General features: G+C 49.0%; 1 protein-coding gene and 1 long non-coding RNA gene across 3 annotated transcripts in view; one reads left to right on the top strand and one right to left on the bottom strand.

Moving 5' to 3' along the window:
* Positions 1-23,362, top strand: part of PSD3 (pleckstrin and Sec7 domain containing 3) — a 112,597-nt gene that overhangs the window by 10,763 nt on the left and 78,472 nt on the right. The window contains exons 2-4 of the mRNA XM_075137846.1: positions 1,813-1,921; positions 15,854-16,928; positions 18,333-18,725. Coding sequence (XP_074993947.1) covers positions 1,813-1,921; positions 15,854-16,928; positions 18,333-18,725 — 1,577 coding nt within the window. The remainder of the gene's footprint in view (positions 1-1,812; positions 1,922-15,853; positions 16,929-18,332; positions 18,726-23,362) is intronic.
* LOC142075849 (uncharacterized) lies at positions 1,916-9,872 on the bottom strand. 2 transcript variants are annotated; one of them, XR_012671038.1, is made up of 3 exons: positions 9,753-9,872; positions 6,828-8,761; positions 1,916-2,322 (listed from the first exon to the last, which is right to left on the bottom strand). It is a non-coding gene; the product is annotated as an uncharacterized LOC142075849 (long non-coding RNA). The 2 variants fall into 2 exon arrangements; XR_012671039.1 differs by having other exon boundaries at positions 6,828-8,720.

The raw sequence follows: 23,362 nt of genomic DNA, 5'->3' as shown, positions 1-23,362 counted from the left end.
CCAGAGCCTCCTCCTGTGTGCTCTGGGTCCAGCTGTTCCTTTTCTAGCCCTTCCTGCCCCGCTTCCTGCAAATGAATGCAGCCCTGGAAAAGCAGGGGAGACATGGAGGCTTCTTCCAAGCTCGTTTCCTCATGCTCGTGATAGTCATCTTTGTGCTAGAAAGCCCTTCATCTGTTTCATCACATTTTTCCCGAAGTATTTGGTAGGCCAGCGTTAGCAGGTCCATCGAAGTACCCATTGGAGCCCCAGTGATGAATAGTTGGACCAGTGAACAGTAAATAAATATATCCAAGACCCCCGCATAAGATCTACTGCCCACTTGTTACAGGGGTGTGTTGGACTAAATCCCGCAGAACTGGTGCAATGCAGAAAAGTGGGAGAAGAAATGGGGGTAAAAGGCCAGGAAAACTTGGAGCAAAACAGTTCTAGGGCATGGTGCAAGATAGTTATTTGTCAATATGCTCTTGGAAGAAAATGTAATTGTTGGAGAGCTGGCCTTGGAGGAATGTATGGATTTGTGATTCCATCCATCTCTGATTAAAGAGCCTTGACCATGTGTTCCTGTGAATTATGTGTCTCCTGTACTTTGAATTTCTGTTTGTAGCTGACGCTTATCCTAAAGTATTTGGTGGAACTGCATAAAAGTTATTATTGTCCTGGGGGGCAGAATGTTCCAGCTGGCTTCTTTTTTTTAAAGAGTATTTTTGTAAGCTAAGGCCTCTGCCAATGTGAATCATGCAGTGATTTGCTATGCTGTAACAATTGGCTGCCTCAAACATAGGGTATGAATATAAAGGTCACTGAAGAATTTATAGAGTTAATGATTTATTTCATCTGTCACTTCAGACAGAAGAATTACGGGCTCCGTCTTGCCCAGCTGGGAAGAAACTTAATGCTGACTGCAGACAGTTTTTGCGCTACAGTTTAGTGCTCGTGTGTGTGCTTTATCTTGGAGATTTGATTTGTCCCCACCTGTTCAGAAAACTAATTTTAATCTTAGTCCTGCAGCCTTTCTCTCCTCTGAGAAACTGGACCTTTACTGTGTCAAACTGCTTCTTATGAGTAGGAAGTGGTGGGAAGGTGCTGGTGGTACCGGGATGCTCGATCCGTCTGTTCGTCCGTACCCCCAGATGTTCCCCTGCTGGCCAGGGAGACCACCCTGTGGTCCCCCCCGCCTCCTGGACACAGAAGCGGTTTTGACTTGTGTGGTACGGTCATAAAAACAGGTCGGGCTATTGTCCTGATCTGGATGGCGGTGGTCAGGCGTGGGCTGCCCAGCAGGGACCCTCAGACAGCACTCGCCACACGTTTGCATGCCTTATTATCCTTTTTCCCATTTTTGATCATCCTTGTTGTAGCCCTTGCTCCTCCCTTTCTCCACCCCAGTCTCCTCCCAAAGAAACAGCCTGCCCCATTTATGGTTTTCCCATGGGTCCCAGTTTTGCGACATCCGTACTCAAATTTGCTACTTCTGATACTATTCTCTAGGCATTTTTAACCCTAACTGGTATTACTGAGATGGTTGCCCAGTGCTGCTGGCCTTGCAGCGGGTGAGCCAGCTAAGGATCTGAGGGGTTGGGTGCTCTAACATCACTGCTTCATACTGAAATGCTTGGGTTCGAAAGCAGAGAGGTGAGCTCTTCAGAAGCACTCATGAGTTGGCCCATGTCTGCTCTGGTTGATCTTGGTGGTGATAGAGTTAAATGAACACTTTGAAAATCCTGCCTGACAGCCCACCTCAAGGGATTTCATGTTCCTGCTGGTGTTTTTTCACTAAAAGGTAGATAAGCTTTGTTTATTTTGACTCTACAGGCAGAAGCACTTGCGTGGGATCATGATGTATCGGCTCACGCCCAGACTGTTGCCAAGGCCAAATATGAATTTTTATTTGGCTTGGAAGAAGAGAAGCCTTCAGAAATGGGTAAGTGCTATTTATTACTATTGTGTGCAAAAAACCAAAAAATCTCTTAAGCCACTTGGGAAAGTTTTGCAGAAGCTCCTCCCTAATGACCCCACGAGGGCTCGCTCACTGAGCTACGCTGCCCTTCACTGGACCACAGTGCACGTGCCAGACCACAGGAGCCTGCTGGTTTGGCCCCAGAAAATGACAGCAGTTCCCTGTCTTACGGCCCCACCTTTTTCGTTGGCTCACCCGGGCCACCTCGATGTGACAACAGGGACTCGTGTGCCAGAGACACGTTGGTGGAGGGAGTCCCAGCACTTCTCTGCGTTCTGCAATTGCACATGCCGAAGCACGGCCATCTCTATCTGGAGGTCCTTCCAGGAACGCCCTTCGTGGTCTGCATGCTGCTCTTCCTACAGCTAGAGGTAGATAAGATTTTAATTTAGATACTTGAGATGGTACCTGAACTGCTCTGTCTTTTGTAATTAGTAATTCAAGAAGTCCAGGTGCAGTATTTCTGATGTTATGCCTAAGGATCAGTCTAGTTTCTGTTCTTTTCTTGTAAATACAGGGTGTTTTCTACATTGTCGCGGCCCAAACTTAGAAGAAAAGAAATGTAGTTACTATACCTATTTCTCTTGCCTCATTGTAATTATCAACAACCCCTGCCCTCTTTGCAAAAGTATTTCCTCAGGCTGTTCTCTATGCACCTTGATCCTTTCCAATTGCAAACTTTCTGGAATGTCACTTTTAATTAAAGAAGACTCCCTTCTTGCCAGAGAAGGGCAGCACTTTGTACAGAAACAAGCTGTGTAGGCTCCTCCACTTCAGTAAGGAAAGGGGGGGAAAAAAAAAAGGCAAAAAAAAGCAGAACTGAAGTCTGGAAAGTGAGTAAACAGTTTCTCCCTGGTTTTTCTAAAGTTTGTCTTCCACTTGGGAAATCCTAATTGCAGAGTGGAGGGGAAAAAAAACAAAACAACCAAAATATCCTCATTTAGGAATTTTAAAAATTTTTACGAATTGCCACAAAATGTGTATCGGATTATTACATGAATCATGGTGACCTCATTCTTGTTTGGATAGACACAGTGTGAGAGCACTGTCAGCAGGCATTAGTACATTTCCGGAGGTTGGCATTAAATAAAGTATGGTGTGTCTAATAAATCCAAGTGAATCTATTGTTATTACTACCCAAAACAATTATCAAATGTGATGGGTATTCTGAGTTGACTGAGTACCGAGTCCTAAAATAAAGGGCGGCAAGGAATAAGCCAGATATATCGGCTTATGTGTGTATTTTTCCTGTGCTGCTTCTTGCCTTGTTTCTGAATCTCCTTCTGTTCCTTTATTAATCAGAAACTACCATTAGGGGCTAACAATTAATGAAATGGGAGTGACTTCAAGGGAGAGTTTCCAAATATTTAATGGTGGTTAACATAAAAAATTTGTGAATTGTACCCAAAAACTGAGTGATATTGTGCCTACCCAGACTGGCTTCATGCTGTCACAGACAAATGCATCCTCCTCCTCCTCCAGGAAGATGTTTGACAGTGATGGATAAATGAGGGTGGTGCTGCCCCTTCTACTTTTTTGCTTCAAGCAAGCTTTAACTGCTTATTACCTGGAGATGAATGAAGACGGGGCGACTGAGGGCACAGTAGTACAAACCCAGGGCTCTGTGCACCAAATCGTGGCTTCCTTTGATTTGACATATGTCGAATGTATCATGACATACGTTTTGGGGGGAAGCAGCTACGCCTGAAAGTTTCTTTGTCCTTCTCTGTGTTAGATGGGGAGGGAAAAAAGACCACCAAAAATGCAAACAAACATGCTACTTTCTAAAGTTGCCTTTAAAAGAAAGAAGACATGCTTTTCATGGGTCAAAGTATGAAAGATTTCAAGCAAACGAGTGACAGGGGCAGGGCCAGGAGAAGTGCTGGTGTTTAAACTTGATTGAGAGAACAGCTTGTCACCGTGGGCAGTAAAGCTGAACTTTAATTAAAGCAGTTTCACTCGTGCCTTGGCTGGCCTCAGAAACTGAGAATGTAACACGTAAGCTGCTGAACGGCTTAATTACTTCTGCTTCCCTGTTTATCCTTTCCCTTTTGGCCACAACCATATTACTGAGGCCCTGCTGGATGCTATTGAGGGTATAAATTTTTTAATTGGATACTGAAATACTTGCATAGGACAAGCCAATTCATGAAGAAGGAATAATAATTGGGGGCGACTGTAGCAAACACTTCTGTTTGCCTAGATGGGAGACGGCAGACTTTGATAATAAGCTGCCATGCTGATTTTTACCTTCCAAGTTGAAGCTTATGGTCATTTTCACAGGTGAGAGGAGGGACAAAAAAGATAGAGGCCTGTAGAAGAGGTGTTTCATCGATGATATTCAAATGCTAATAAAGCTGCCACCTTAAAAACGATTCCTCCTCATTTCTCTGCTTTGCTGCCCTCAGTCTGGTTTTATCTGGGATATTTGTGCTTCCTGATGTACTCATGGGCTCTTGCCTTTACTGCATGATGCCTCTTGTCTGGCTCCTCTCCTCTCTTGTCTTTTGCCCATCCTCCTGCCCTGGATGCATCAGAAGCAGGTCCAGGCCCCCAGGACCCTCCTCGCATCGTGGCCACACGTCTCCCTGCGGACCCCTGCTCGTGGGGCTGCTCCTCGCCACCGTGGGAGCGGGGAGGATGCACTGCACGCGGCCACGCGCCCCTGCACCGCCTGGCCGCCTCCCTCGGCAAAAGCCCAGCCTTCTGCCTTCCAGCAAAAGAAAATGTTTTTTAACAGCTGAATTTGGCTGGGTTGGACAAGAAGTCTTCTCAGCCTCGTTGACATAAAGAGCGCTTGTTGTATATGGAAACATACCCTCCTCTGGAACCAGCCATGGAAACAGTGATCGCTATTGAGCAGCCTTCTCTTTAGGCTTGGACATGCTACAGGGTACTGATTTTTATGCATTTGCAGTTAATACATTTAAATATCAAAAAGAAAAAAAAGAGTCCTGACAATGTGACTTAGTCCTAAAAACTGCTTTCTTGGGAAAAAAAGGGGGGGACGCCACATGCTTAAGAAAACATGAAAGCCAAGTACCCCATAATTCCTGTTATATGAGAAAATAAATCCAAGACAGTTGTTAGGAAGACAATAGCTTCTTAAGTCTCATAAACAGTCTTTTCTCTGGTGCTTCTAGGAGGAGAAAGCTTTCACCCCTCCTGTGTAACAGAGGGTTTAATCTCATCCTTCACAAAAAAGCCCTGTACAAATAGTCCCCGGCTTGCTATGCAAATCTGGTCTTTCCTAACAGCTGCTGGAAGAAGCTTGTTTTTGAATTCCTGGTGAAACAAATAGCTTTTTGGAAAGCCTGTCACTTGCTGTTTTGTGTACAGTGAGGTGTCATGAGGCAACTGAGCTCATTCAACAGCTTGCTTCTGGCAAAGGAGATGGTCCCAGCCGCACACTGCTGCGGATTGTCTCATGCTAGTTCTTGTGCTTTTCTGTTTTCTTAGCAAGCTCAAGCCAGCAAAAACTGAGCAACAAAAAAACCCAAAACAACACCAAAAAAACAATTCTAAAAAAAATTTCTCCTGGCAACTTGTGCTGAATCACCTCTGCAAGGGGTAAAACAGTGCCGGAGCTGACACATGAAAGAAAACGGGGTAAAAAACTGGCTGGATGGCCGAGCCCAGAGAGTGGTGGTGAACGGAGTTAAATCCAGTTGGCGGCCGGTCACGAGCGGCGTTCCCCAGGGCTCAGTACTGGGGCCGGTCCTGTTCAATATCTTTATCAACGATCTGGATGAGGGGATCGAGCGCTCCCTCAGTAAGTTTGCAGACGACAGCAAGCTGGGCGGGAGTGTTGATCTGCTGGAGGGTAGGAAGGCTCTGCAGAGGGACCTGGACAGGCTGGATCAGTGGACTGAGGCCAACTGCATGAGGTTCAACAAGGCCAAGTGCCGGGTCCTGCACTTGGGTCACAACAACCCCAGGCAACGCTACAGGCTTTGGGAAGAGTGGCTGGAAAGCTGGGGGTGCTGGTTGACAGCCGGCTGAACATGAGCCGGCAGTGTGCCCAGGTGGCCAAGAAGTCCAATGGCATCCTGGCCTGTATCAGAAATAGTGTGGCCAGCAGGAGCAGGGAGGTGATCGTGCCCCTGTACTCGGCACTGGTGAGGCCGCACCTCGAATGTTCAGTTTTGGGCCCCTCACTACAAGAAGGACATTGAGGTGCTGGAGCGTGTCCAGAGGAGGGCAACGAAGCTGGTGAAGGGTCTGGAGCACAAGTCTTATGAGGAGCGGCTGAGGGAACTGGGGTTGTTTAGTCTGGAGAAGAGGAGGCTGAGGGGAGACCTCATCGCGCTCTACAACTGCCTGAAAGGAGGTTGTAGCGAGGTGGGTGTTGGTCTCTTCTGCCAAGTAACTAGCGATAGGACGAGAGGAAATGGCCTCAAGTTGCACCAAGGGAGGTTTAGATTGGACATCAGGAGAAATTTCTTTACTGAAAGAGTGGTCAGGCCTTGGAACAGGCTGCCCAGGGAAGTCCCTGGAAGTATTTAAAAGACGTGTAGATGAGGCGCTTAGGGACATGGTTTAGTGGGCATGGTGGTGTTGGGTTGACGGTTGGACTCGATGATCTTTAGAGGTCTTTTCCAACCTTAATGATTCTATGATTCTGTGATTCTGTGATTCTAAAATGAAATGCATACTTCAACCCATGCAACATACCCATCCCTTAACCTGAATCATGGAAATGATTGCATTTGCTGTAGAATTTCTATAACTAGTTTCAGGAGCAAAGGAAGCACACAATGGCTGCTTTTTTTGTACGAGCAAGCCTTTTCGTGGTCCTATGATGCTGATTTAAACAGCCTTAAAAAAATTATCCCAGTAACTTTCTGTAAAATGAGTGTCACTGACTTACTAGGTTGTGCTTTGCTCTTTTGCCTCGCTTGCTTTCTCTGTGTCACTTCAAGTCAGAAGTGTGTCCAGCTCTGCTGCATTCTCCTTGCATTGCATGGATGTGGCATCTTCCTGATCCTCACGCTAAAAACTGCACTTAGTCCACAGTCACTCACATGTTGCATTATTCTCACGCTGGCCCGGATGACTGTAGTCTTGCTCAGTGCTTCAACCGCACGGCTTTCCATTTCAATGCACCACCCTTTGTCACGTTTTCATCTCTTGCTCTTTCCATCTCCAGGAGATCCTGAAAGTCTGGGCTCCCTGGTCTGGTATCTTCCTCTGCAGCTCTGCTTTCCTGAAAAGGTGCAAACCTGCATTTTCTGAGGGTTGAAGGACTGCCTGATTTTCACATTCACATTCACATTCACATTCACATTAATTATGCTGAACAGAGCCTGTGAGGATAGGTACATCAGATGTGCATTTAAGAGTATGTCCTGCAACATTTACCAGGGACACATGCAAGGCTGGACTCCAGAAAGCTCAGACCTGTGGTGCCCCCACACACTTAATTAAAATTCCATCATCCTGTTGTGCATACTTATCAGCTTTTTTGTTGTTGTTGTTTCTAGTGTCCCACTGCATTTTCTGACACACTGAAGACCCGCAGGTGGTTTTAAATAGTAGTGTGTAATCAATACGTTTTCTCGTAGATATCGATGATATTTGGTGTTGCTGATTGGCAATGATGCAAAGAGAAGGTTAACTTTTTAAATTTAAGTCTCCAGAGGTACTGTATTAAAAGATACTTTTACGTTTGAGTTTGTGTACTGGAGGAAGTGACTACCTCTCCGGCACCAGCACGTTGACCGACCGTGCTGAGTGCTGCTCTTTCACTCCGATGTGGAGTAAACCAGGTGATTTTGAACTACTGCTTGGATGCTCTGAGGAGCAGCAAGCTCTTACAGTGCTGTCAGAAGAGCACATCTGACCGCGCATATGGAAAAAATAAGGTGGCGGAGGACAGGTTGGACTGTGCTCTGCATCTTGGCTGCGTGAGGTGGAGCCGACTTGCTGTCGCTCTCCTTTGAATTTCTGAGTCCCGCTTCCCGGGGCTGGGCAAAGCCGGGGCACGCACCGGTGCCATCAGGTGTGGTGTGATGATGTCTGGGTTTCCAGTCCCAGGGAAAGGAAAACTAAAGGGGCATGAGGCATTATGCTAAGTCCCTTGCTCTGCAGGAGGAAATTGGATGTCTTGTGACCTGCACTTGAAAGCTGGATAGTTCAAGTTATCATAACCTACAGCTGCAGGGAGGAGATTACCACATCCTCGACTTGGTAAACAACAGGGTTGTTTGAAGGCCAAAGGTTTAGTACAAATAATCATTAAAACATGGGCTGTTTGTTTATTGTTTTTTAAAAGTGCAGAATTAAGCACTCAGAAGTTAGGAAATGCTAGAGTTAAGGCAGTAATTACCTCCCCGTCTGTGGGCTGTTGGCCGAAGCCGAGAGCCGCACTGACGTGAGCGCACAAATATTTGGGGGCCTGGTGATGCTGGCAGCCGTTGGTGCTGTCTGGTCGCTTCAGATGCTCTGAGCACACGTGGCGCAGGCTGAGCTGGGCTGAAGCTGGCAGGGCTTGGAAGCACTTTCCTGGAGGCGGTTGGGCCCTTCCCTTCTGTCGGGCAGATGGAAAACGATGCATCCAGGTCAGTGGGCACAAGAGGAGAGGCTCAGTCCGCTGACTTGGCCGGCTGTAGGTGGGTACGGTGGGGCACAGCTGCATTTTTGCTTTTTGCCACTGTGGGCTCCTCTTCTCTCCTTGACTTCAGCCCCATCACCTGGTGAGATAGGCAGCACGCCAGCACAAGCCCTCCATCGTGCTGCAGCCTTGATTCATCTCTGAAGCTTTCTGAAGGAAAAGATGCATGTTATCCTGCTGCTGGAGATGGCCTGATAATGAACGTGGAGAATAATGCGTTTAATTAAAATTATGGGAGTAGATGGAGTTCTGGCCTGGTATCACACTGAAAAAGCGTAACACAGGGTACAGCAAGTATTTTTCCAGTTTGCAGTTCACAGCTTTAACAAGCGCCTTCTGCTCTAGACCCCCGCGTTGTTTATTTAACTCTGCCCAGCTTCCTGAGGAAGGGAATCTCATTCACTGTGCGAGCTTGCTGAAAAGTTACCGTGCAAGGTCCAGCTGCGCCTTTAGCAGCAAATACTCAGAGCCTGGGAGAGGCACATGTCCCTCTGTGCCCTATTTTTGTTTTAGCTGGGTGCGTAACTCGGTATCCAGCTCCTGTGGTGCTTTGAGGACTGCTTAGCAAGCTTTCTCTTAGCCTGGCTAAGTGGTCCCAAACCCTGAAATGCATGAAAAGACATAATTTTCTGCAGATGTGCCTAGTTTCTTCAGCGGCTGCTGCAAAGATCCAGAGTTTCTGAGATCTGTGAATAGTAGTATGATGCTTTTTAAGCCATTGATGCTTGTTTAAACTCTGGCAATATATTTTTAATCTCAAAAGATCTTTCTGTTTGAAGGACTTTTTGAGGGTTTTAAAAAGAGTCTTTAAAAATACAGTATTTTAAATATGTAACATTAAGTACAAGCGGATTCAGAGGGGCTGTAAAGTCTTTGTAGGCGCAGCAAGTGTCAAAGCAGCTCTGGGCTGTCACTGCTCCAGAAGTCAGCTGAGGGCTCTTAGGGAGCTTTTAAACTAATTCTTGCTATCACTGTGTGTATGTTCACTTAGCCGCTTCCTTGCTATCACAGCAGTGGAAAAATAGAAAGTTTCGGATTCTTTTTGGATCTGTCTTTTGAATTTTGGGTTTAAGACCTTTCCCAACATAAGTCTTAAACCAAAACTTGAGATTCTCGCAGCCACGTCACTCCAGGGGATGGGGCTTTAAAGAAGCAAAATCCATTAAGTATAGTAACACTCACCTGCAATTTTACATCAGGATAAGGAGCCCAGATACTCCCTTTGTATTCCCTCCTGTTCCCGCTCATGCAAGCAGCTGCTTTTCTCTACACTTCTGCTTTCCAGGGTAATGACTCTTGGGACTGAGCTATCTCACTGACCATCTGTGGCCCATACAGCAATTTGTAGTGGATAATTCCTCACACTAAACCCTCCCAGCACGTGCTGCATGTTAGTTTTGGACTTTGTCCTGTTCTGAGCTCACTGTAGGACTGTGAGCTGCTGCGGCAAGGTGCCATCCTTCCTGCAGCCAGGGTAAATGTGCGGGGCTCCCTGGAGGACTCTTACTTCAGTGCGGTTGGGGTTACGTGCTCCCAAAGGCTGTTTACCACTGGGAAATAGTTAAAATCTGAGGGGAAAAAAAATACGCAACCGAGTCACAGCATTACTTACCTAAGGCTTCCCATCAGGAACAGGGTTAGGTTTGCAATTGTAAAAGAGCCACACACGCACTCAAACAGGCACACAGTGACCCCAGTATTTTACATGCTGTTTTGGTCATTGCTTTCTTAATGGACAGGATTTACATTCTCAACCTAGCAGCTTTTCTCACTCTGTTTTTCAAGCCATGACAACTCAGGCATCACATCACCACCCGACTCCAGGCGCTGGGACTTGGCTAGCGGAGATATTCGTGACCAGTTTACCTAGTGTGGGCATGGCTGTCCTGTGGCAGACTGAAGGTTCATCTAACACAGCTTCTGGTTGCCCAAAACCCCAAGAATTTAGGGAACTACGCAAGAGCAGTGGCGAGCAGTACTTCTCTGATAACCTCTTCAAGCGTGCAGCAAGCTGTGGGTGCAGGATTTTCTGAGCAACACGCAGCCCCTGGGTGCTTGCAGGGGGATTATTTTCTTCCCTGAACCAGTCAGTTTAGTTTCTGAGCCGCCGGCTGCCATGCCACTGCCTGGCTGTTCAAGGACGGGGAGCGCAAGGCGCACGCTGCCTGTGCACGCTACTGGGTCTGCGTCAAACCTCCCGCTGGCAGCAGCAGGGACTCCCTCTGGTCGTCTCTTTTGGGGGTGAGGGATCTCAGCCAATATGGTCACTTTTTCTGCGTAGGCTCTGCTGCATCTCTGGTCCTCTCCGCCTTCCCTGCGTGTTTGCTGAGGCAGCAGAGGCATTTAACCAGGGGTTATTTTCTAGGCAACTCTCCCCTACTTCTTCTCTCTGCTCCCTCCCCACCTTCCCTCAGCTTCCCTGTTTCCACCAACTTCTTGTTTTTACATGATGCCAGTGTAACTTTGCAGGGATGAAGGCCTGGCTCCGCTTCCCTGGGCAAGCAAACTGCCCAAAAGCCTGGGGTGGCTGCAAGCTGCAGAAAACCCTGCGCCCAGCCCGGGGCGGACGTTTGCAGTCCAGTTACAAAAGAACAGTGCTTGCATTAAGCTAATCCCCCAGCTTTGGCTAACGAAGGACCTCCGCTGGCCAGGCAGGACCTATCGCAGCATGGAGAATGACATCATTTGGAAAAAGGGCTGCTGCGCAAGGCTTGCCAGTGATTGTGCAGCATCCCTCCCCTCTCACAGGGGGAGGCCGCTCCGGCTCGGCGTGCGCAGGCACTGCTTTATAAATCGGAATAGTTTTAGTTACCACAGAAGTTGTCACTCGAGGGAGTGCAAAACGAGGAGACACGTGTGACCCCCCTCTCTGGCAGGCTGCAATAATGATATAATGCCATAAATCCTGCGATTTGTTCGTTAAGCTCTGTCACCCAGAGATTCGTTTCCTCTTAACGCACACATTGTTTTTACTTGCCCTAATTTGCCTTTTACAAATAATGGCAAGAAATGCCAGTACCGAGAAAGCACAACTGGTGTGACGCTGCATGCAGGCTCACCCACGTGCTGCTTGTGATCGGTGCAAGGAGCTGCGGAGAAATAAAATGCAAGATGACTGGGCTGTGAAACCTTCCAGCTCAGTAATGCGGAAACGCCGTCAGGCGCCCCGCGCTCTGAAACCAGCACACGACTCTCAGCATCGCCATTCTGCCCGTTTCTTCCCTTACGGACGCGGTTATAGTAAACGACAGCTAAGCACAGACGTCTCCCTGGCATACTGTCAGGCAGCCTTGCTGGAGGAAATTTTTTTCCCCCCCTGCAAGCTGCCAAGGTGGACTCCTTAGCTCCTGCGATAGACTGAATGAGACTGCAGTTCCCCCATCAGTTTCATAATACTCAGAAAGCATCCATTTACATCATTGTGTGCAGTGCAGGGCAGCAGCTGCCAGGAAATTTGAAACTATTTTGATTCCAGTTGACTAGAACAGCAGCAATTGAATTTGCTGGTATCGCTATAGATAAACTGATGATCTGTGCATTTTATTTCTTTGACCAATGGGTAACTGCTGGAGCTACAGTAACCTCTGTGAGTAAGGAGACTGTTCAAGCAAATATATCTAATTTCTCGAGCTAGCTTATATATATATATATATATATAGTATAGAGAGAGACACTCACACCATTCTTTTGTAAAATGTACCTGTAAACAAAATGTCTGTCTATGCTTGTAACTTGTGTTTTGCTTCCTAGAATTTCCTTTTATTATGCTGTAGACAAGCTTGCTTGACATGGAATGGTTATTTACCTATGAATATCATATCTATGCCTGATTTAAGTCATTAATTCTTTCAACGTCTAGTCATCAGAAAGGCTGCCAACTGCTGTTAGGTTATATTTGCCCGGTCTCAGTTTTCTAGCCACTCACCCCCTTTCTATTTTAGCTTTTTCTCTCTCCGCTTAATTCTTTTCTCTCTCTTTTTTTTTTTTGCTTTGTTGAAAGAAGCCACCTTCAATGCAAAGTAGAAATTGGTGTTACCTGAGAGTGTGTGTCCTTTCTTTGTTTGTTTGGTGATGGGTATGTTTTTTCCCTGCTCATCTTCAGTGCGGTCCTTAAATTTTGTTGTTGCCTTTCTAGCCTTGTTTGTAATGCAGTCATATTGGGGGATGGGGTTGGACAGGATATGCCAGTAGCTGCAGCAAGACATGATGCTGTGGTGGTGGACGGGAATAAGGGAGGAGTTTCCCTTAAAGAGCTCAAGCTCCTCTAAGCTCTAGTACCTGAAATAGCTCTCTGAGCAAAGGGAAAGGCTTTGCACCTTTTAGGAGCGGGGGGCAATTGGTGGTGGCTTACCGCAAGGAACGGAGACCTCAGCGGTCATGTGCACGGTGGTGCCTAATGTAATGAGGGACAGACTGCTGCTTTGGTGCAATATGTGAATTTTTTTTAATCAGGTGGTGAATTAGGCAATATTCCTGCGGGATGCCACGAAGGCGAGAATCCCGCTGACTTGTTGCCCTTCCAGCGCAGGGCTGCTGGTGCCTCACTGTAGAAAAGGCCTTAAATTTCTGCCTTGAAAGTGCTCCTCTCTTGCCCGGGTGAAACACTGCTTGCAAGCGTGGCAGAGAGGAGTACCTGTGTGCACGCTGCATGTCTCTCTGTGCCCATATATGCGGATATGTGCTCTGTGCGTGTACCTCTTCTGGAGTCTGCTGGGCTTGCCAGAGGGTAAAGTTTGCTTGGGATGAAGTTCAGGAGGAGAAGTAAATCAGAAACTTGCTCGGGGATTGCATACCGCTGTCAGCAGTGGCCGTCAGCATCAGATGGGGACGCGCAGCAGTGCATTTAGCATTCACTGCCAGAAATAAGGCCGCCTCTGTTTCCCTCATGTCGGTTCAGAAGCTAAGATAGCAATTAGCAGAGACGAGCCTGGCCCCTTGGCAGGGTCTGTATGCGGTGCCTTGTCAGGGCTTGGCCTCCAGCGCACATTGGCTGCATCCCAGCCCCATGAGGGGCCGGGGGGGCGATGCTCCGGGCTTCCTTCCAGTCAGGCGGGGTGCGTGGGTTGGAGGGAGGCATGGGGGGTCCCAGCTCCTGGGGCACGATGCATTGCCTTCCTTCGGGATGCGGCCAGAGCGTGCGGCCCAGGGAGCGGCACGGCCAAGCGCTGCCCCATGGTGCTGGGGGCATGAGGCAATCGCAGCTGGGGCACCTCCCGCTTGCAGGTCTGCAAGCTGAGAGTTGCTGTAGGTGGGGCTGTGTCCACCGAGAAGGGTTTACTTTAGCATCTATAGTGACGGGCTCCCTATCAGCAGTTCTCCTCTCTTAAAAAATCCCGTCTCTGGACACATGCTGAGAGAGCAGCAAGCACTAACGCTGCTGCATTAGAGCAGACCAGAGCTGCGGGGTGGGGAGCCGGGGTCTTTTGCTGGCTTGGGCTAGTCCCGGTGCAGGTGTAGGGACATTTCAGCCACACAGCATCGTTCTCATCTGTGAGTCTGTCCTGATGGAAGTGTGTCCCAATGGCAAACTGGTGCCTGTGCCATGAAGTGGGTGGGCTTGGGATGCACCCAAACACTGCCTGGCTGAATTGTGTGCAAAGGGGTTGTTTTCTGGGGCTTTGGGCACTTGGAAAAAACACCGTGCCTGGAAACACTCATGTGGGGAGAGGGACCTTGCTCTCTTCTTCAGACTCTTCCAGTGCACCCACACCTGTGTGTTGGAAACCCTGCCATGATTCAGGCTGGTGATGCAGAAGTGGACAGGGCATCCATGCTCCTCACAACCCTGGGGGACCTTGCAGCAGAGAAAGGGTCCCTGCTTGTCCAGTTGCTGTCCTCAACAGCAACCAAGTCATCTAGGTGAAACCTGACCCACTGAAGTTTTATTATGGAGTGATTAAATCAACAACGTAGAGATATCTGGAGAATCTACTGGGGAAGAGTCTGTGGTTTGGCATGGTCCGAGTCTGTCACTTTGATCCTGCACCACACACAATGTGTGGTATTTACCCTGTGGCTAGATATACTGAATAGTGAGCTGGCAGGTGTGAGCTGCTGCTCGTCTTTACAAACCACTGGCAGATAGATAGCCACATTAGTGCGGTGCTGAGCTTGCATTAAATTATCCTCCCTTTCACCTTGAACTCAGCCTATCATTAACCACATGGCTTCCTCCTTGGAAATGGCTTGTGGCCAGCCAGCTCGGAGCAGAGATGGGGATCGGTTTGCAATGCAGCACCTAGAGATGCACCTCAAGCAGGGCAAAGCGTCCAAATGCAAGTTGGTGTCTGGTTTCAGAGCTGTCAGCCCTGACATTTTTCAGCGTAGGTGTTTGGATCTGTCCCCCCTGTTGTTTGTTTTAAAGCACTTTTATACTCCAGGCCATTTTTTTCCAGAAAGGTGCAGCGAATGCAGCTGTTGCTGTTTATTTTTTTTCAAAAGCTCAGTTCTTCCTTGGGACGTACTATAAGGTAGCCAAGTATCTGTCATTGTGTCATCTGTGAGGTCCCTCTGAGGACAGCTGGGTCTTTGTTACCCCACAACAATGGGAGCCACTGGGTGCTCAGCGCTTGGAAAATGGGACCATCCGTTTTCGCTCCTGTTTGTTTACATCAGTTGGAAAAGCAGCACGAGGAGGGGAAGGGTAGCAAGCTTTTTGTGCAGGGGTGAATTTGCTGCAACAGAAAATGCGAACTGCTTGGTATGTGTACATCACTGCAACACAAACTTCAGTTACCCGAGTTGTTAAAGAAGAGGGTAGTGCTTGGCAGAAAGTTGAATTGCTCATTAATTGCTTTGTAATTTAGCTAATTGGTTTTGTCAAGGCTCTGGAATATACGGGGTGTGGCTGCCTATCTTCCCAGTGTTTAATCTTTACAAGTGACCTAAAAACATTTCTTTTAAATAAACCCAGCATGTATGGCGCAGGATGTGGATGGATGTCAGACCTCTGAATATCTGCTTTCTTCAGCCTTTGCGCCTGGCCTGTGGCCTCAGAATGTTCATGGGCCACTGGGACCCTTTCTGAAGTGTAGCAGACATTTCTGGCATTCCTTCCTCAGCAGTGCGCACTCCCAAAGTAGGGCTGCCCAAAAACTCCTATGTAAAAGGACCAGCTCTGGATAACTGCAGTTTGAGAGCGTGCAGAAGTGAGTTAAACCGAACGGTATTTTCCCTGCAGGGGAGAGCGTAGTTACTCTGCTAGGAGAGGGCTGGGAAGGGAGGTCAGGCTTTTTGCTTATGCACACGGTAGATAAACCCACGCTCTCTTTTTTTCTTTGCAGGTAGTGGCCATGGAAGCAGCACTTTGCTCCCTCATACCATCATCAATGAGTTTCCAGAGTACGGCACCGTAGAGCCAAGCGGAGACACGCCGAGGTCTTCGTCGCCGCGCCAGGCAGAGCCTGTGACACGCAGTCCAGAAAGACGGGACGGTCACCACCGGGTACCCGGCAGGCCTCTTCCTCAGCGCGCGGCTCCTGCAGACAATTCGAGACCTGACGCTGGGGCAGCGCAGCTGCGCACCCCAGAAGAAGGTTGGCAACCTGCGGGTAACCTGCCAGAGATTATGAAAATCTCTCAGCGGCTGGAAGCAACAAAGGTGCAAGAGAGAGCAAATACTTCTCTTGATTCAGAGACACAAATGGAAAAAAAGAGCCTTACTGGCAGCCAAAATGTGCAGGCAGCCAGAGAACCAGTTTCAGCAGGCCAAGAAAAACCCTCAGACATGCCTCTTCCATCTGAGCGAACAGCTGAGGAAAAAATGCATTTGATCGTAGAGAAAGATCTGGCTGCAATATGGACCGGAGAAAAGCAGTCCGAGTCCTTGCAAGCCATCAGTAATAAAGCCGAAGAGGTCCACACAGCGCAGGAGACAAGCTGTCATAGACCATCTGTGACAAACCTGGAAGCAGCCAGCAGAGTGGAGGGGTGGGCGCATTTTGAGGAGTTTTCAGCGTACAGTCAAGGCAAAATGCAAATAGGTCCTGAGAGGAGGCTCTCTAAAGAGGCAGCTGTGAGCAAACATGTAGAATTTCAAGGGGTGGAGATTTTATGGCTGCAAAAAGCCGAGGAGCAGAGAAGAAAGAAGCACTCGCTGCTGGAGACTGTGTCCGTGGAGAGGAGGGCATTCCCCAGAACGTCCAGCCACCCCGTGCCACCGATGGTCTCCCCAGGCTTGGTCTCGTCGCCGGACAGCGCTTGGAGCGAGGTCTGTGAGGACCCGAGGCTGGGACCTGCTGCCTCTGGAGCCACTCCTCTGGCGCTGCTCGATGAAAGCGGGGAGGATGAAGTTTTTGTGAAGGACAAGAAGAACCGTGGCGAGGAGGAGACGGCTGTGCGAGCGAGAGGCCAGGGCAGGTGAGATGGCACTTGGGAGGGGCGCACGGGGCAGGCGGGGTTTCTCTCGTCCCAAGCACCGTGGCTTGTGCCTACCCCTTTAGGAGCTAATGACAAACAACGAATGCTTGTCTGCTGCCTGCAGCGTGGTGGCAACGGTAGCAGTTCATGCCTGGTGGTGGCTAGTGCATGACGTTGGGACTGAACCCCATCCGTACCACCTTGCTGAAGTTTGAAGTCCGTCTCAGGTTTGGAAATGTAAAGATGTCTCTTGCTGTTTGCAGAGTAATGGCTGTGTTACGAAGCATCCATAGCAGGTGTAGTTGGGATCCGGACATGGCATGTAATTACATTCAGGCAGCATGCAGGCCTGGCCGTATGCGCCTGGCCAGATTTTCTGGTTTTGGGCAGAGTTCGTCCAAGAACAGTGCGAGCACCTCTGAGAGGTTGGATAATGAAGGTGTTTTACCCAGGGTCTTGTATGTTATAGGAGGGTAAATGCTGCGATGTGCTTTCTGTATTATCTATCTATCTGTGTTTATATAATTGTAGCTGTATGTATTGCAAAAATTGTGTGCTGCTTTTTACAAAAGCATCCTGATTTGCTCACTTTTCTTTCCTGATGCACATCTGTAACAAAGCAAAGGGTCCCACCGGCGCGCTCTGAGCGAACCCTGCCCGCTCTGACCTGGCAGGGTGTTTGCTGCTGAAACAACAGGATCTCAGCGAGGGCGGCACTGCTGCCTCTGCACCTCGGGATCCGCAGAGTTTTGCTCTGGCTAGTGTGTGGGATAGCTCGGGCGGGCAGGCCTGAGCCTGGCACGTGCCGTGAGAAGCCCCGCAGTATTTGGTGCAGCAGAGAAGAAAACTCTCTGCAGGGGAATGCTGCACCTTCCGCTGTGCATCCGCAAGCAGGCCGAGTCTTTCCCTGTCAAATCTGGTTCTCCCGGCTCCAGGTTTTTAATTGCATTTGCTTCCCTTTGCGTTTTGGAGGGATTTCCTCCAGCCTTTCGCCGAAGCCCTAGGACTGCAGACCCAGCAAGCTGTCCTCTGGGGCAGAGGCCCCGCCTGGGTGCAGATCTGCAACCTGTGCAGCCTCTGGCATGGCAGGCCTTACGCATTTGTGAGTGGTGTTCTCCTTTGCACACAAGCAGCTGATGTTATCTGTTAGGCAATATTAGGCTTTCCCCCCCGCCCCCCTCTTTTACCCAGAAAATTGTTTCTTTCTATGTCCCCAGAGAGGGAGACGGTGCCAATCACGAACAGAGGTGGTGCAAGGAGAAACTAGCATTTTACCCACAGTGTCCTCTCCTGCACGAAGCCGTGTTGACCTTTCTGTTCACAAAGGTGGAAGGCAAGGAGGTTCACCCTGAGGTCTAAACCTTGCCCCCGAGCTGAAACGAGCTGTTTCTGATTAATTTCCAGGGTGATGGAGGAGGGAGAAGCAGCCACGGGAGGATATGAAGATGTCCTCGGGCAGAGGCACTCCGATGTCTCCACTGATCTGTACAGCTCACAGTTCGAAAACATCCTAGACAATGCATCTTTATACTACAGCGCGGAGTCGCTGGAGACGTTGTACTCGGAGCCTGATAGCTACTTCAGCTTTGAGATGCCACTAACTCCCATGATCCAGCAGCGCATGAAGGAGGGCGGCCAGTTTTTAGATCGGACGTCAGCCTCGGGGCAGCCAGATGTCCTGCAGCTTCCCCCTGACGGGGAGGTGGAGGGCTGCGGTGAAGGCATCGCCAATGGCTTAAGGCATGTAAGCGAAACACTATTCAGAGGAGACGTCACGGAAGTCGCTCGTTTGGAAAGGTAAAAGCAGTGGGTGAGCTTTCCGTGTGCCTGCTGATTTTTCCCCAACGTCTGTTTACTTCAGCGGACTGTCGCAGAGTGTAGTTTTGCCTCTTTCAACACCGTGTGTTTTCTACACGGAATAATTTCCAGTGACAGAGTGAACTACAGGAGAGAAGTGAGCCGTGCAAACCTGCAGTTCGTTAGAAAAGTGCAAATTTACTTTATGAAGGTTTTGTAGGTGATACTTGTGTCGACAAAAGGCTGGTTGGTATTGTCGCATCTCTGGGACCTGTCCCTGGAGGAGTTATTTACTGGTTACAGATGAACCTTGTTCAGCTCCAGTTATACCTGAATTTGTTAGCAGCAATTTTGGGAACAATAGCACCCTGTGCACATGGATGAGTTGTCCAAATGCAGTTCGTGATTTGGATGTTAAAGTTGTGTCTCTGGGCATAGCTTTTCCTCTCTTGAGGTCAGCGGGAGTTTTGCCGGTTACTTCAACTGGGACGAGGTTTTGCTCCCACCACATTCATGGAATTAGAGACTGTTAGCTGCGTCTTTCGTTTGTGCACTAGTTACTGATTGAGAGAGGAGGGAGCGTTGCAAAAATGTTAATAATTTCCGTGTAGGTAAAGGGAGAGATAAGAAAACCTATTAAGAGAAGAGTCACGTGAGAAGCAAAAACTAGGCTAAGTGGTCAGAAAATACTGTGTAATTGCAGAAACTCACTCTATGAGCAAGCTTCCCTCATCGTGTGTTGTCAAAGAGGGTGGGGAGAGTGAAAGGCAGCAACAGGCAAAGTGGACGGCCGAACCAAAAGCAGTGATCTGCAGAGGGGTGAGGGACCTTGTGAGTGACAAAGATGCCTCGGGTCTCCATCCTCCAGGGACAGGACGTTATCTAAGAGACCTTAGGCTGTTCCCTTACATGGGACTACTCTGGTCTGAGCTTTCCTGGGAGTCAATAGTACGAGGTCTTTTATCTGTTTTATTCCTTTTGTGCTAGCTTTGAGCAGAAGTAGTTTTGCTAACTTTATGGATTAAGGTACAGTTTGCCCTTAACAGGCAGAAGGACTTAGCAGTTTAGAATGTTTTCTCCATCAATCCTGCTGGAAAAAAGGTGTTTAAATCTTGTACGATCCTGAGCTGCTTGGTGCCAGTAGGCCATAAGTGACTGCTAATCTGCTACAACCAGTGCAGAGCCAGAAACTGAGGTCAGTCCTGGCACTTGCAGCTCCTTACTTGTCCTGAAACTAGAGATTGCCGTAAGACTGGGCAGTGGAGGACAAGCAGCACATACAGACCCTGATTCTGTTACCCTGTAGTTGCAGCACCTAGTATCTAGAAAGTACTGTCAAGTAAGGCCCACGTCGGCTCATCAAGATAGAAGTTACCACGAAGACAAGGTGTGCTTAGATAATGCTTAGAGACACATTAGGTGCCTGCCTAGTGTGGATTTCATTAGGAATTAAGTTAATTTTAGTTTAAAGTTGCAGCCATAGTGATAAACCAACAGAGGATTTTTAAATTCTTCTTTTCTCCCCTGTAATAAAAAAAGAAGAAAGAAGTGTCCCCAACAGCGGGTTTGTTAGGAAGCTCTGCTGTTGCAGTCTGCAGGGCTCTGTTAGGGACGAGCTCCAAGGGCTCGCTTGTGTTAAGGTAGGTGCCGATAGAGAGTGTAGCTGCAGCAGTACAGGCAGCCACGGATGTGCCCAACAGGATAATCCTCCGGACAATAACCTTGTTAGCCACCCCCCACCATGATATTCTAATACCGCGTTGTATTGCACAAGGGTGCAGATGACTGACAGATCGTATGTGCTATATTGTTGGAACCAGTGATGAAGCCCGGTGTTAGAGTGTGTGGGTGAGGAGCGCTGTGTGCATGCTGGGGCCTGCATGGGATTTATTGGCAGAGGGGTCAGGACGGTGTGTCACTGTGATGCCCAGGTGAACCAGACATAGCTGCCTGAACCGTGGGTACTATTTCTAAGACTTTGCATGCGTGGTTTTGTTCCCTGAAGCAACCCCAGACTTGTTTTTTTGGACGAAAGTCCACACGTATGATATGTGTGCGGTAGCCACTGCGGCACCTTTGTGCCTTCTGCTGCAAGTCCTTGTTTCCCAGGGTGCCGCGAACCCGCGGTTCCGTTGGGGCTGTCGTGTCCCACGCGTAGCGTCTGCCTGGCGCTGCGGAGCGTCGGGGGCACCCGCCGAAGTGGTCCAGCTCTCCCGGAGAACGAGGCGGGGAAGGCAAGCCCACCGCCCTGCCAGATCCAGGCAGCGCTCCCTGGCCCTGCATCCTGCGGCCGCTGGCGGGAGTTCGCAGGCAGCAGCTTGCCTGCGATATATCGCGGAGCCACCGGAGGTCTCTGTGCCCGCTGCGGAGCTGCCGGCTCTCCCAGGAGCCCGGGGCTCCCGCAAGCTGTCGCTGCCCACCCTGGGATGGGAAGTCACAGGGGGGTGGTTGCAGGCAGGAGAGCAGCTGGAGGACCCCATCCTGTAGGGATGGAGGCAGGAGTGGGGTCTCAGCCTGTGAATAGTGGCAAGTTCAAAGCGAAGTGGGGGAATTTGGGATGCGGGGGGCTTGGGAGCAATGCAATGCTGCAGTGCGGCGCAACAAGAAGCATAACCCCCCTTTTCCAGAAACCGCGCTGCCAGCCCAAGCGAACAAAAACCGAAACCAAAACCTCAGCAGCTCCCTGTGCCGAGGTATTTCAGTGACATAAAAAAAAACGTGTGGGAAAGTGTGCGGGGAGAGAGTACACTTCCAAGTACCAGCGCTAATTTATGGGGGAACAGAGTGTGAAATACTGGCAGTCTGGTACAGAAGGGGAGGGCAGATGTGAGAGCAAAGAGTTAATGGTTTACACCTGGAAATTGAAAGCCGTGTGCCAATTAGGAAACGAGGAGCAGGTGCTCCCCATGGCCATGCGCTCCTGATAGCAGGTAGCTGAGCACCACAGCACCTTTTGCATCTCTCTGGAAGGATCCTGAGCATAACTGACACGCGGACCCTAGATGGCGTGAGGTTTTAACGCGTAACGGCAAGGAAACCTAGTCTTGTAATGAATAAGCGGGAGGGTAACATCCTTCTCCGCTCTTAGGAAATCGCTGGCTCTGGGAGGGGTCAGCTCTGGTATGTGAAGGCCAGTCACATGCTTTCAGAATTGAAAAAAAAAGGAGGAAAAAAAAAAATGATTAGAGGCTAGCGGGCTGCAAGTTTCTAGGGCTCCTGGGTGTCCGGATGTTTCGTCCCTGCTGTCCTCCCTGTCAGCTGCTGGCCGTGGTTAAACGCAGTAAGTCCTGGCGAGAGCTCTGTGACGTGCCTGCTCTGACAGCCATCTGCCACGCTTCCTTAGGGCAGGGGGACGTCAGATGGCCCCTGGGTTTTCCTGCAGGACAGGTTGGCTTGCTTTTGCAAGCAGTCCTTTCCTAGCACAGTTTAGGGGCCCTTTGTGTCTGGCCAGTGGAGGAGGGATGTTTGGGGAGAAGGGCGTGCAGCTCGCCTTCCTTTGGGAAGGTCTTGGTGTCTTTTGAGGGGGTTTAATCTCTTTCCTAGATATGTAATGATCATCCCTCAGGGGGAAAAACAAATTTCTGCAGCTGAAGTAGCCTTAAGTTTCCCCAGGTGGGGGTGGGAGAACTGGGCTGGGGAAGGGGGGAGTGGGTGAGGTTTCAGAGCTGAGGGACAGCCTCGCTGTCTATCAGGGCAACCGTGGGGTCCCCGTGAAATGTGCTGAGCCGCAGGTTGCCAGTGTAATGAGGCTTTGCAGCGGCAATGAAGATACTGCATTTGGGCTGTGTTTGGTCCCCTTGGCCCCGTGTTATCCCTGCAGAGGCGTGCAGTCCCTGCCGTCGCGCCTGCGCTCCGGGTACTGCACTCCTCCCTTCTTGTGCCAGTGGCTTGTGTTGAGACGGAGCAAGACTCAGTCTTGGTATATGGGAGTTTAGTCTTACTTGCAGAGGCAATAAGGAAGACTGTTTGCAAGGTGCTACCCAGACGTCGAGCCTGAGTTTGCATCGCCTGAACTAGGTGTAATCATTTACACCAAATCAGAGTGGGAGGAGGGGGGTGTATTTCCAAAGCAGTAGGATGTACCTGAGGGAAAAGTGAGTTATCTTTGCTAAGTATACAGTGAACGACAGAAAATCAGTGTGTCTAAAAGTATGAAATTCTCTCGGTGATGATCCCCATCTTTCTTTTCTACTTTCAGACTTTAAAGACAGAATTTCTTTTAATCTCTCTTTTTTCTGCATTCTTTATAGCAGACTTCCTATTCCCTCTTCCCTTGTATGCTACAGTCAGAACAAGAAATTAAAAAAACCAAAAAACTTCTGGCATTTCTTTTCCTGAATTGTCTTGGAAGGTGTGGTCTCTGTTGGTAGGACATTGCCCAATATTTTTCTAAATCCGGAGAGAAAAGAAAAAGATTTGTGTTGCAGCTCCTAATCCTTAAAAATGCTAAATATTTGCCACCTGCCATCATCTTCAAAGTATTGCTGGTGCTCAGCAAATTCTGCAAGTCCTTTTTTATTTTTTTTTTTTGTAGGGGTGCAAACACAAATTTAGTCACATATGTATTCTTTTGTAATTCAAAGGGGGAAGAAAACAAACTCCCTAAAGCAATGTGCTGGTTCTCAGAATAAATGCAC

The sequence above is a fragment of the Calonectris borealis genome, chromosome Z (assembly GCF_964195595.1).
Source record: "Calonectris borealis chromosome Z, bCalBor7.hap1.2, whole genome shotgun sequence".
Lineage (NCBI taxonomy): Eukaryota > Metazoa > Chordata > Aves > Procellariiformes > Procellariidae > Calonectris > Calonectris borealis.
Note: the sequence above shows the minus strand (reverse complement) of the source record. Positions and strands in the feature narration are given on the sequence as shown.